We start from the raw sequence: 13,894 nt of genomic DNA, 5'->3' as shown, positions 1-13,894 counted from the left end.
CAAGGCCAAATCCTCTTATCCCATTCTCTCGTTATCTCTTAAAATGCTCTGTGCAATGGTTATAACCAATCAACAATAACAGCAATCTCAAGGTCCAATGTGATTTTGATCTATTCAAGCATAACAGGAGCTCCAAGGACTGTGTCAATGGGATTTGATTTCAGCAAAATAATACGATCTCAAGGACTAAGACATTCACTGTCTTTCCTATTCAGGATAATAAAAATCTCAAGAGGGGGTTCTTCAGAGTGCCTACCCCCCTCCATTCGATTCATTGTACCCAGCCAGCTGAGATCCCTGCCACAGCACAAGTCTCAAGACAGAAAAGCTTTTCCAAATTTGCAGCAAAGGCTCCAGCTGGATATTGGGGTGTCCTCTCCAGGGTGTAACAGGGATCAAACCCTATTACTGATTTGGTTTCCAGTTGACTTCATCTCAAGAATAGTTTTCCACATACAGATTGTGACAGGTATCATAATGCCTCTCCTTCCTCCAAATATGCCCTCATGATGCTTTTTGAGCTTACGTAATGCTTTTAACTACTGCCTCTGACTTGTATGTAAGGCTCTGCTTGCTGTGGTGTCATTTCAAATAAAATAATCTGATTTCCTGATTATGTAAAGACAGAAATGCTGTGTTATTCATGAACAGAGAGGGTTGTAGAGATAACCTTGATGAAAGCTGTTTCTGAGCATATTCTGACTAAGCCAGCATAGTATGTAGGTCAGACCTCAGCAAAGTACCAGCAATATGTGATACGATGCAAATCATTTGTAAAACCTATGAAGAATTTTTAATGTAACTCATCTTTTAAGTGATGTTACCACCACTGAGGCTTGTCAAAGGCCTGGCATGTAGTTTTAACCTTAAGTCTTGAGTGGCTGCAATTCAGAATCAGGTCCAAATGAAAAACTAGACAAGATTTTTTTACTTTTTACCAAATGCTCTGTCAGCTAGTCTTGCCTTGCTGATGGGATGGTGGTGTGCTGTCGTATTCCCATACAGGCTGGCGGGAAATGTCTGCGTAGGGCGTAGAGTTGGTTTTAACTTTGGTAGGGACTTTTTTTTTTATTTTTATAAAATGCCCAAAATAAACAGTAGTGTATGTGCACATGCTCTCTATCTCTCTTTTCTCTTTCACACACATATACTGATATAACTTGCCTGAAACAGGCAATATTTAAAATTGACATATGATAGATTTTCCACAATAACTGCTACAAGAAAAATAATGTACCTGCTGGTAATGTGAACCAACTATCTGCTGTAAGGTTCTCAAACCTCACCTGAGATTCTGTAGCTCTTCTTTCAGTTTGCTGATTGATATCTTTGAATCATCTCAGAAACTTCTACTTGTTATTTTTCATTCAACTCCTGAACTTATGGCTAGATCTCATCAGAGCTCACCTGAAGGGCTGCAGCTCACCCATCTGTGTCTCTGCAACATCAGAGCTCACCGTGTTGTAATGATTCATATGCAATAATAACGCATCCACTCTTTGAACAGGGAGGGATGGGGTTATATAAATATTTCTCCTGATAATGTCAAAGAATATTAATCATTGATTACAGAACATTCTTTTAGCTAAGCCTGGCTGTTACTTACACTCCAGTTCTTCTTTAAAAAGGACCTGAAGTCTTAAATTGCTTTTGGGAGCAATTTTCACCTACAGTAATAGTTTTTTAATGACATGTCTGAGCAAGAATCATAAATCAGCTATCAACACCTAACGCCTGACATTTAACTATGATGTTAGTTTTGTCCAGTGAAGATGTTTTCAATTCTGTTATGTTTAAAACATTTAAGCTATGAGTAACTATTAACTGCTTCAAATTCACCATTGTCCATCACAGAATCTACTACTACCAGGTGTGTGCTGGGCTGCAGCTAGTCAGCAATGTGTAATACAGCTTGGAGTTAAGGGTTAACGGATAATCAAGTCAAGTATCCCCCTCTTCTACTCTTTATCATAATAAAATACTTTTTTGCATAAAACACACAAACCTGGCAACTCTGCAGAGATCTTACTGGTAACATAATGTGGAGTTAAAATGGCAAGATTGTTTGAAATTGGTAAAAATATTGGTAGGGAGAATTCAGCAACACCTTGACATTAGTAGGGACATGTCCCTACAGTCCATACCCAAATCTACAGTACACCCATGAGTGCAGCTAAAAGTCAGAGAGACCTTTATGATCAAACAGCATCAACCACAGTGCACTGGCTTTTGGGAAATAGGCTCAACTCCAGAAACTCTGGAGAAAAGCTAACCACAGCACAAAAAAACCCCTCAACTTTTTACTCCAGTGTCCTCTCATAGAAATATCTTCAAAGGGATTTAAACAAGCAATTTGCAACGGAGAACACAGTTGAAATCCGCCTCTTAATAATGGCTTTTAAGTGTAAATATGAACTTCTCACACAACTAACACTAAAAATATCAAAGCAAATTCAAATTGAGTACTCTGTCTTCATCACATTACTACGTGGTCACTCTGGGAGAATGATAGTATAGTGCAGATCACTGTTTCCTCTACTACAGCGAAAATAGGTCACCGGCTGGTTTGTGGTGGAGTACTACTGTGTTTTAATGAGCCTGACTCTCAGAGCAGCACTTCACGTAATTATTGTCCTGGGTTGAAGAGCCTCATAGACTTCTGATGACAACGGCCTTTGGAGTGTGTAATACTTACCGAACCATGGTCTTGAGGAACCAGGGCCTGTTAGCAATGGAGGGCACGGCCTCGTCCATCAGAGGATGCATCTTGATGAAGTTGAGTGTGTCATCGGGGAACTCATTGGACACCTTGTACCTCTCCATGGATGGAGTGCCGGCACAGTTGCCAGGCCTGTGAATGGAGTGGAGGAGGAGGAAGTTGGATGGTGGGAGAGGGAAAGGAGAGGAAAAATGGTGAGTGGATGAAGGAAAAATTAGATGGAACAAAAAGTACAAAAGAAATACTGCCACATTGACTATAGGGGGAATGAGCATTTTTCATTTTCATGGCCAGAACTCCAAAAGAAGGCAGAAAGTTCTACTTCCCTAAAATCAATGAGAGTGTAGACTTAAATTACTAAACTCTCATTCCAGGGGGCTTTGACCAGAGCAGAGGTCTCAAGATGTCTTCTTTTCTTTGGACTCAGGGTAGAGCACTAAGACATTTTATCTATCTGATCCTTTTACAGGGAGTTGGTGAGCTGCTTGTAAAAGAGAAACTGCTTTTGATAGCATATCCCCTTTGCAGGCATCTCACCTCTGAGAGCTTGTAAAACCCCTTTACTGCATGGTCTTTGATACTCTGCCACACCACATAATCCTCACCAGGTCCTAGAAATATTAGCCAGCTGGACACTGAATGTCTGACACTGTCAACATGTAAAGACCAAACCCTAAACAAAACTCTAGTCGTATACTAGGTCAAAACCTAGTATATGACTAATATACTTTCATATCTATTGTTTTTCACTCTGCATGAAGTGTTTTGTCAGAGTGATTGTTATTTGGGGTGCTTTAACTCGCTGCACTCTCTCTCTCATGCCTTTATGCGCCTTTTTTCTGCCTCTTTCCTTGTCAATGGTTGCGGTGGAAATTGTAAATGAAAGTTTTGACAGCATTTTGGGTGCAAATTCAGGAGGCTTATCTTCACCCAGTTACCGCAGTTACAGTCAAATCAAGAAAACCTGCAAAGCAGCCGCCCCACAATAAACTGATAAAACAGCTACAAGACTCGTGTTTTAACACTGTTGTTCATTAACATTTGTGATGTGAAAACGTCAGAGAAGTAAAAAGCTTGTGTCCTGGTATTAGTTCAGTCATAAAATCTAAACGCACCAGGAAACACAGCCACTCTGCGTTGCGCCGCTGTCCTCCGCTTCCAACATCTTGCACTGATTCATTTTGAAAGAGCAACGCCCCATGGGGAAACTCCCAATACTGGGCTGGCCGATCAATGGTGTAACTTCATCACTCACTCAAAAATACTGTATATATATATATATATATATATATATGTGTGTGTGTGTGTGCTCTCATGAAACATGTCAATTCATCTTCCCATGAAAACCATCGTTTTTGCAATTTTTAAAAGTAGTGATCTGCAGGTACGAATACTAAGGAAATCAAATAATGAAGAAAAATCATTCAGCCTTTCTATGCATTCATATACCCATCATGTCTACACAGGAAAAGGACACAATTTCAAAGAGCTTTTATGAAAGTGCTGAAGAAAGTGAGGTGCTTCAGCGAGAAAACTATAGTCCAAACATATTTGAATTTTTTTTAAACCACTCATGGTACACTATTTTAGCCTGAAATGAAATTCCTTTTGATAGATGAGTTCCACTTATCTGCTGCTAGTGTTAAACTGACCTCCAAATTGATGTCGTTAGAGTAGGGGGCAGCATCTGCTGAACCACTTGTCATTGGAAAAGAAGGCAGTGCTGTAACATTTCTGTTGCTGTATAGCTACATTTATGTCTGACTGGACATATGGAGACCAGAACAGAAACAGACATCTCTTAAACACAGAATCTCTAAATGAGTCAGAGAGAGTCTAGCACATGGAGGAACAGTCTGCTGCAGGGGCAGACTTAGGTGGCATTGTTACAACTCTCCGTCTGTTTGCTTGCAGATAAAAAGTCTGAAACCCACCAGAAGATGGAAATGAAATCAATCACATCAATCACAGCAAAAACAACGCTGGGTGTATCTGATCTCTGCAATGTCTGACCTTGTTGAACATAAACAAGTAATTACATGCTAATTGAGGGAAGTGGGTAAAGTCACACATATACACTCATTCACATAATGCATGCACAAAGAGTACTGTACAGGCTCTCTGTTGGTGAGGAACCGCCTCCTCACCCATATGGGAACACACACACACACACACACACACATGCAGGCACGCACACACACACGGGGTACTAACAATTATCGTGGCCCAGATCTTTGTAGTAAATCTGTTTTTTTTTTTTCCGGAGGAGAGGAGAGCAGCTCTTAGCGCACTAATTAGCAAGCAATAGAGGGGAGATTGATCAGGCTGGTGCATTTGTGGAATTAGCCAGCCATCTGTAAAATGATCTCATGCTTCATTTGTTGATACTGAGCCCTTCTTTGATGCAGCTGCGTGTGGTGGAGAGGTGAGGTAATGGGTTAGGGGTGGAACGGTGAAGAGAGGTGGTGTGTCGTGTGTGTGACGCAACGTGATATTGTAATCCCCGACTAAAAAGAGTGGCAATGTACTGTATTGGAAAATGGTGCTGCATGAGTAAAAAATGTGGTGATATTGTTCTTCAAGTCTTATGCATGGATTAGGGGGCCATGTATATAACCTTTTCTAGGTAATGAATAAATATGAGTGTGTGTGTGTGTGTGTGTGAGAGAGAGAGAGAGAGAGAGAGAGAGAGAGAGAGAGACAGACAGACAGAGACAAAGAAAGAGGGAATGTGAGAAGAAAGAGAGGAAGAGAGACTGTGTGACTAAATATATTGTATGTGTGTGCGACTGTGTTAAATCCCATGTGTTTGTGAGTGTGTGTGTGTTAGCGTAAACGTGTATGTGTGTGTGTGTGTGTGCACTGGTTAATTAACTGCTGTTGTACCTTGGCTTGGGAACCTTCTCTTCAGGAAAAGGCGTCCAAGTGGAGTCAGGGGATTTCTGCTCTTTGAAACGCCCTGTGAACGTGTTGGCCACCTCCGCCATGTCATAGGCACACACCGCTGAGCCTGGGATGCTGCCATGACACAAACACAAAAATAATCACATAAACAACCTCTCGACTGAACATATCAAAGAAACACCTTGCCAAGTCTGGTCTATCACCAGGAGACAGAAAAATAGATTTACAATCTCCTTCCGGAGGGGTAAAATCCCTCGAGGATGACTCGTTTTAGCTGTGGCATGTTTACACTGGGTGATACAATCAAATTTGAAATGTTGTGACAATTGCCAGAAAACATCCGTGTTATAAAACAAGATGTATTTTATGGATACAACTTTGTTATTTCCTCCATTTCTTTAAATGAGTCATTCAAATTGGCCAATTGACTGTTCCCTAAATTGCTCCCACAAAGAGTTACTGTCATAGCAATCATAGTTTAGCAACCATAACTAGGCACGTAAGGCCTGAAAAGCTCAGCAATTTTCTGTATAAAGAGTGTGCAAGGTCATGTCTTTTATTAGCCTTCCCAAAACCAAAATTACAACATCAAAACTGTAAGAAACAGACTACATAGTGTGTTTGTTGGCTTTTAAAGTACACTGCAAAATCTACCATGTCCAACTAACTAGTATAGTAGTAACCTAACCTGGCGTTACTTCCAAGGAGTTTTTCACACTACATTATTTTGTGTGGTTACAGGTTACAACCTTAGAAAACACCAGACAGACTCAGAAGCTGGGTCTTGATAGGCTACTACTATATCAGAGTGCAAGCACGGATTATCCACCAGGCCGATTAGGCCGGTGCCCGGGGGCCTCCAAACCCCCACCAACTGTGGCCTCATCCTGGCTTTGTTTTTTTTTTTTTTTTTGAAATCTAATCAAATAAATTACTTTATTTGCAAATAAGAAAAAAATATATTGTGATTGGTTTGCTGGCTGTGTCTGTATCATGATGATGATGATGATGAGTCAGGTCAGGTCAGGTGGTGACCGTGGGAATTTAGCAGCAAGGCCGGCTGGCCAGCTGTGAAAGACGCTTCAAACATCATGGATAATAAATGGTAGAGCAGTGGAGCAGCAAAGAGAAAGACAAAAAAAGAAAAGGATATCAGAGACACTGAACTTCAGAAAAACATGCCGTCTATCTACACTTTTTTCAAAAGTCAGCTTGCAAGCAAAGAGCCTGGAGAGGACGATGCTGACAGCGAAGAGGAGGAGGACAGTAACATGGCAGCTGAACACTACTAGTTCAGCTGAGCATGAAACTGAGGCAGAGAACCAGAGCCCTGCAACTGCCAGATCCACCTGTTCAACTGCCCCACCCTCATCTCCACTTGAGCCCGAAACCGATGCGGATGGCAGAGACCCATTGGCGGGAAGGTTACCAGTTTAGCAGCCCCACAATTTATCTATTACTTTTTACCTATTTCAACCATACTTTTACCTAACTGTTAAAATTATTCAGGCCAGGCACCAAGATAAATGGGGCAATTTTTTTCATAAAATAAAATTAATTTTAACCGCGAGGCTAAATAACAACAACATAAGGGCTTGTGTCCATATAGTGTTTTTTTCTGGCAGAAAAGTGATGGCAGGGCTCTGGGAAGCACTGGGATGAAGCACTTGTGTGGCGAGAGGTTTTTCTCTCTCACTGCACAAGCGCTTCAGGTTCATCCCAGTGCCCAGGGCTTGTGTCCTGTCCATATACCATTTTTCGAAACGGTATATGGACAGGACACAAGCCCTAAGGCTACTGTTTCAAAATCAAATAATACATTTATTAATCAGACTACACACATAATAAGGTCTGCCTGCTTGTTCATATCCTGTTTAAGCCTTAAAAACGGAGTAAATCTCATATTATTCACACATTTTGGACGATCCTAATTTAAGGTATATATTCTTGTCTCCAAGGTGTTGTGTTTATACAATGAGAAGTAGTTGACAGTGGATGTTTTTGGAAAATATTAGGCTATTGTATCATTGTGTCTCTATGCCAGGATGTGTGATATGGTGGAAATCCTGTATGATACATGTTACATATATTATTATTTATTATAGGTCTATCTATGCAGAGCAGTATGAATCGATCATTGTGTGTGTGTGTGTGTGTGTGTGTGTTTGTGTGTGTGTTTGTGTGTGTGTGTGTATGTGTGTGATTGATGGAAGAATCTGAATCATAGAACTGTATTGGTGGAAGTGGGGCCGTATGTGCCATTGTAGGCTAATGTGTTAATTTTGTTGCTCCTGGCCCAGGAAAGTATTGTTGCAATCGTGTGGTGTAAATCCTGTATGATAGAAGATATCTACAGGTGTTGATATTGGCCTTCAGGTTGTGATCATAGGCTGGGGGGCTAGCTAACCTTAGAAGCTCTGTCCTGCTCTTTATTGGATTTGGGAAAGTTTATAGTACCCCAAGCCAAACTTATTATCTGAAATAGAGTTACACTAGCCAAAGCACAGCAGTTTGTCTTCATCCCATAAACCTTATCTTTTGGAACATTACAAGTGAAACATACAGTTTTAAAACACAAACAATAAAACAAGCTTGCTTGTCCAAATATGTAAACCACGTAACTAAACAGGGTTGTGTAAGAATGAAATAACATTTTTCCTTATCATACCTATAATAACAGCTCTGCACTTCAATACAAGACCATGTTTCTTAATGTCCCAGTCTTCTACATGGATCATTGGCAATTATTCTAGTTCCTGTATTACAGATTAGTGTAGGCTATATATTGCATAGTCTTATTAAATAGAGTAGCCTATCAGTTACATGTGCCTGCCAAGTCCCATGAGGAAACACATTCCCTAACCTTCTCCTCTGAGACTGGGTTTCCCCAAAAGCCTTGAGACGAAGTTCATCACAAGTACACTGTTGGGCAAAAAATATGGACAACAGATTATCTTATTATTGCTATTCATTTAAGGGGAAAAAACCCGTCTTGTGATAGCAATGGAGCCACTGGCTTCTCTCTGTCTGAGTGGAATCAATGCATAGCTGTTTGCTGAGTCACTTTTTCTATTTTTCAACCATCTGCACTCAGAAATAAAAACTAGGAATTGTTTATTCTCTATCAGACTTTCTATTAAAGTGAGACGTCTTTCTCTCTCTTATGCTGGTTGGATTTTCTGGCTGTTGCATCATGGGTTAAACTCATCATGTAGACATTGGGGAGACAGCATACACAAGGGCAGTATTATAGAGAGCAAGGTCAGAGAGCTGTTAATTCTCGCCTTAGCTGCGAAATTATAGTAATTACCCTCTGCATTGGATATATACAGAAAGTTAGACAGTCATATGTCTGTTTATACCAGGCTGCTAACAAGGCAGATAAATGGTGAGCGAGCCAACCAGTAAGCAAGTGACTTGACCAGGCAGCAACCCAGCCAGACACCCAGACAGACATTTACATGACACAATCTCTGAGTGCTGCCTGCAGTCTGAATTTGCTCCCTCTAATTTCATCCTCCGACTATGAAATGGAAAATTAATGCCAGGATCAAAACTAGCGCTTATAGAAATTTTCAGAGGCTATGCTTCATTGGGTTTTAATGTCCATTAACCATGCTCAATTGCATTGTCACAAGCAATTGTCTTATCTGCTAAAAAGCAGCCATAAAATGGAAAATTACAATATGTGCAAGCTATCAGCCAAGCGCTATGGCTTTGTGGCAATTTTCAATTTAGATAACAACTCTTCCTGCCACTGAATATGAAAGCGCTTCTGAATATGAATTGTAAGAAGAAAAATAAGATTAAGCACCTGCATGTCAAAAGGGCAGTAAAACTGTTTTGACAGAAGATGTTGACCCTGTAGCCTCTAGATTACAAGTCGCCAAGAGGAACAGCAGTGGCACACGTCTCTAGCATTAATAAAGGTCAGACTGTCATAATGTTGATGAACTGGGGGCATTTTCAAAGTATTTCAAGCTGAGAAAGATAATTGGGTTAATAAATGGAAATTGCAAAACAGTTGTTGACACCCATGAACTCAGAAGAGGTGAGAGGAAAAGAAGATGGATGACTAAATAAAATGAATGACCTCCACAAATCACCTCTATCTGTTGCTAATTCTTCAGCGTACCTGTTGTAAGGTGTGGAGAAGGTTGCCATCACTACATCCCTCCCATTGATGTGAATGACATCTGTCACGGCCTGCAGGATGTTGAAGTAGAAGTGGGAGTCACCGGGGATAGAGCAGTTCAGTCGAGACTTGAGAAATGAAGTCCACTGCTTCTCCAGGACACGAGGCGAGCCGCCCCAGTCATTCTTACAAACTCTGGCCACCCGAGGAAACACCACCTGACCAACACACAGGTTAAGATTAAAAGAATACTTTTGAATAGACATTTGTATAAGTACAATAGACATTTACAGTCTCTAAATGCTTTGCATGAGGACAGGATTTGGTTTAACAATTTAGCCTCATAACAGCTTATAATAACTAATGACTAAAACTGCTCACATTTTTTTCACACCTTTTCACCTTTTGAATATGAAATAAATTATTCTAATTTGCATCTAGAAAGCATCATCTAGTTTTTTTGTCCATTTTTAATGCATTTTTTTGTTTTGTTTTGTTTTTTTGATGGGACTGACAAAACTTGCACTTACTTACTTGCTCACTTGGATAAAGAAGTGAAAGCAACCCATAACAGACCATAATTTTCTCATAGTGGTGTTTACCAAGCACTAAATTTTGTATCAGTTATTATTATTTTGTGCTTAGCATTTATATGTAAAATATTCAAGAAACTTTTTAATTTGGTTCCAAACGGATCTTACTATAAGCCCTTCTAGGCCTTTTAAATTACAAAAATCTGTGGGAGACGCCAGTGTCTTAAACCAACATTTCATCACTTTATAGCAAATGAAAGACAGAGAAGAGTAAATTGGTGGATTTGATATGTTGTTAAAGAGTCAGCACCTGGCAACAGAATATTCAAAGTATACAGCTTCAATAGGAGCGAGTGCTGTAATTACAACTCTTCTGTAAAATCATGTAGTCAGTATTGTAATTAGTTGTTGTCACACTATACTTAACAGCAATAAATCTAACCCTGACCTGAAATTGCAACCTAGAGTAAACAGTGTGAATGGGAGCGAACATGCATTTAAACCAGATCCCCACACACACACCCACACAACCACACACACACACACACACACACACACACACCCTCACTCATGCAAACACCACAACCTTCCACTCCCTCATTTATACATACACATACACACACATACACATACAAATATGCATGCGGAAAACACACAATTCAAGCTAAGAAAAACACACATGCTCTTACACTCTCACACCGTGAGATTATAGAGCATTGAGATTACAGAAAATGTATTATACCAAACAGGTGAACCTGTCAAGTTGAAAGTGGAATTATGTCGGCTTTACATATTACAGTTCAGTCTGTCACATTTCAACTCACTGAAGATAGCTGAACACAGGCTTTATCTGTGTGTTACTTGGGCAAATACACAGATCACTCACATGAACAAATACCTTACTCGAGGCTTGTTAATTTACTTGTTTAATGAAACAGTTATCCTTTTTGTATTTCCCTGATAACGATGTTACAATCCAACATTAATACTAAAGCAAACACAAAACCAAAGACGACTGTTTATATTGTTGAGGAAGGCCAATCTACTGTATGATGATGAAGGAATATCATTCACTAAATGTTAAATTGCTCACTGCACCATCAGCTCTTCCACAACATGCATAATTATACTGACATTGCTTTCAAAACACCCAGCAGATTGAGAGGCCTGATCTGTATTCATGCTCTTTATAACACATGCCTGTCACTTCTGGCAGGGAATCCATTCTTTCTGTGTTTCTCGTTACCTCCTCTCTGTCCTCATCCATCCTCTATCATTGTCACTCTTTTTTGTGTGTTTCTCTCATTTATTCGGAAAAATAGGTATTGAGCAATTCATTTCCATATTGTATTTTCTTCTACCTGGTGCCCAATTAAACTTTCTCAGGGTCCAAAACTGAAATGAGGAGATTAATAGAAAAATGTCTGTAACTGTCCCTCTTTTGTGAAACCTGAGGAAAGCCTGTTTCGTCTTCTCTACCACTCTGTCTCATTTCTCATAGACACTTGGGTGGAATTCCTCCTGGGAAACATTGAGAAGATAGGTCAAACAGGAGCAATGTCGGACGGATGCGGACGTGCAATTCAAGCGGTATATTTAGACTTCAAAATGGGATCTCCAGACATCCACAGATTTTTCTTTTTGAATCTATTTTAGGTACCACATCCTGTTCAGTGTTTATCTGTTACTGAAAAATGTTTGGCCACTTTACAGCTCCTGAAAGCCTCCTTCCAGTTATGTGATACACCCATATCCTGTTAGTTTTCTCAGGCACTTCCTGATTCTCCCAGTAAATAGGAAGTCACCTCTGATTAGAGCTCAAACAATTGCAGAACAATAGGGCCTGTGCTTACCTTCCCCATTGTGTTGTACTCCATAGCAATTTCCCGAAAGAAGAAGTAGATGAAGTCTCCATAATTGACTGCCTGGACAAAGTAGGGCTCTACAGACAAAAAAAATAGTAATAAAATATGAGATGAAGTGACGTTTTGCTGTGACAAAACAGTTCTGACACCATATTTCACAGTAAACAGCTAGAATATATCTCACATTATGCAGAAAAGCACCGACTGTGAGCCTTGAGTGCCTCGATCTATCATCCATCATATCAGTGAAACAATTTGCATGCAAAGAAAGAGGGATCTCTCTATTGAGTTTTGACAGGCTGGACTTATGCTTGTTTCTCCCCAAGGCAGAGCAATTTCCTGGCTACATCAACTCTACCAGGGCAGGTTGGCAAAATGACTGAATCAAACAGAGCGTGTAGGATTAGCATAAGTGCTGCTCTTCATACCTAGTTTCAGCACACAAGTGCGAAGACGTATATACACACATCACAAATAAATCACAAAAACACAAACACATGGTTAAGCATGCATGTCCAAACCCGAGTTTGTTTTCTAACTTGTCAGTCAGCTTGGTGCTTTCCACCCACAGAGACTTTGTTTGTGTGTCCTGCACTCACCTTTCAGCCATTTGGAGTCGTGTTTGACAGTGCGCAGAGTCGGGCTGTCTCCTAGGCTACGATAGATGACCGCATCGATCGCTAGAAAGTCTGTTACGGTGGCCGAGTACAGCTTGCCATCTGGAGAGGGAACGCAGAGAAGGAAAGAGCAATCAGGAGGAAAGATTGAGATAGAGTAGAGGGGAGAAGAATGAAGAGAGAAAGAAAGAGCCATTAATGAAGAGAAAAAGGTGAAGAGAGTGAAGTTAAGTCAAGAGAGAAACATACAAAGCCTCTCAGAGATTCCTACCTCTGTGACCGAATACACAAACAGGTTTCACATGGTCACACCTGGAAAAATGAATGAATCACACCAACAAGACTCTCTGATGGACAACAAACAGGCTATACACACACTTAAAAGATGTTAATTGTTCACTCGCTCAAACACACATCAAACACGCAAACCAACTGAAACCCTACATCACACACACTCTTAGAGCCCCATGAAACCCACAGTCACACACACATGCTCCACACACAAAGACACGACACAATCCACCACCAGCATGACCTCAGCCTGCCATGGCTATAACCACAGTGGAAACTCAAACTACATAATTGAAAGGATAGCAGTGAGAGGAACCCTCTTGATTACTCAGTGCTTCCAGCCCCTTCCAAGCAGCTCTGCTACACATTAACTGGTCAACCTAGGCGTTTACTCTCCTCCTTGACTTTAAACAGGCAGGGACAGCTCATCAATACAGCCATAAATCGGTTCACAGTGAATGTGAATGGGGGACTGAATGTCTTTAGCAGCCTGTGGGTAGGTTGCCTCAGAAGAATCGCACCCCGCCAACGGAAAGCTGACTCATTTGGGTTCCATCCATACTTATTTTTAATCTTATGCATTTTGAAAAAAAAAAAGAAAATGAGACAAAGAGGTCGACAGAGAAGCACAATAAGAGAAAGAGAGGAAGATGATTCAGTTTTTTCTGTTACCACAATGTGCTATTGATGTGTTTCCAATGGGCTCTAATAAGCGTCGAATTCCTAACGCAGAGCGAATGTGGCCCGGAGTTTTGCGATTTGCTCTAGTGCATGTAACACAGATTGGCTTTCATTCTCGACATGTTGTCGGGAGTGTTGCCATTAGAATA

The 13,894-nt window shown here is 40.5% G+C and overlaps 1 protein-coding gene across 2 annotated transcripts in view; it reads right to left on the bottom strand.

The window, feature by feature from the left end:
• sema6a (sema domain, transmembrane domain (TM), and cytoplasmic domain, (semaphorin) 6A) overlaps nucleotides 1–13,894 on the bottom strand; it is a 103,707-nt gene that overhangs the window by 24,145 nt on the left and 65,668 nt on the right. For both annotated transcript variants that reach the window (XM_044375379.1, XM_044375386.1), the window contains exons 8-12: nucleotides 12,756–12,875; nucleotides 12,145–12,233; nucleotides 9,759–9,976; nucleotides 5,606–5,737; nucleotides 2,696–2,851 (exon numbers count right to left, since the gene is read on the bottom strand). In XM_044375379.1, the coding sequence (XP_044231314.1) occupies nucleotides 2,696–2,851; nucleotides 5,606–5,737; nucleotides 9,759–9,976; nucleotides 12,145–12,233; nucleotides 12,756–12,875 (715 nt within the window). The remainder of the gene's footprint in view (nucleotides 1–2,695; nucleotides 2,852–5,605; nucleotides 5,738–9,758; nucleotides 9,977–12,144; nucleotides 12,234–12,755; nucleotides 12,876–13,894) is intronic.

This window comes from Thunnus albacares, chromosome 2, assembly GCF_914725855.1.
Source record: "Thunnus albacares chromosome 2, fThuAlb1.1, whole genome shotgun sequence".
NCBI classification, from domain to species: domain Eukaryota; kingdom Metazoa; phylum Chordata; class Actinopteri; order Scombriformes; family Scombridae; genus Thunnus; species Thunnus albacares.
The sequence above is the reverse complement of the archived record's forward strand: the minus strand, read 5'-3'. Positions and strand labels throughout refer to the sequence as shown.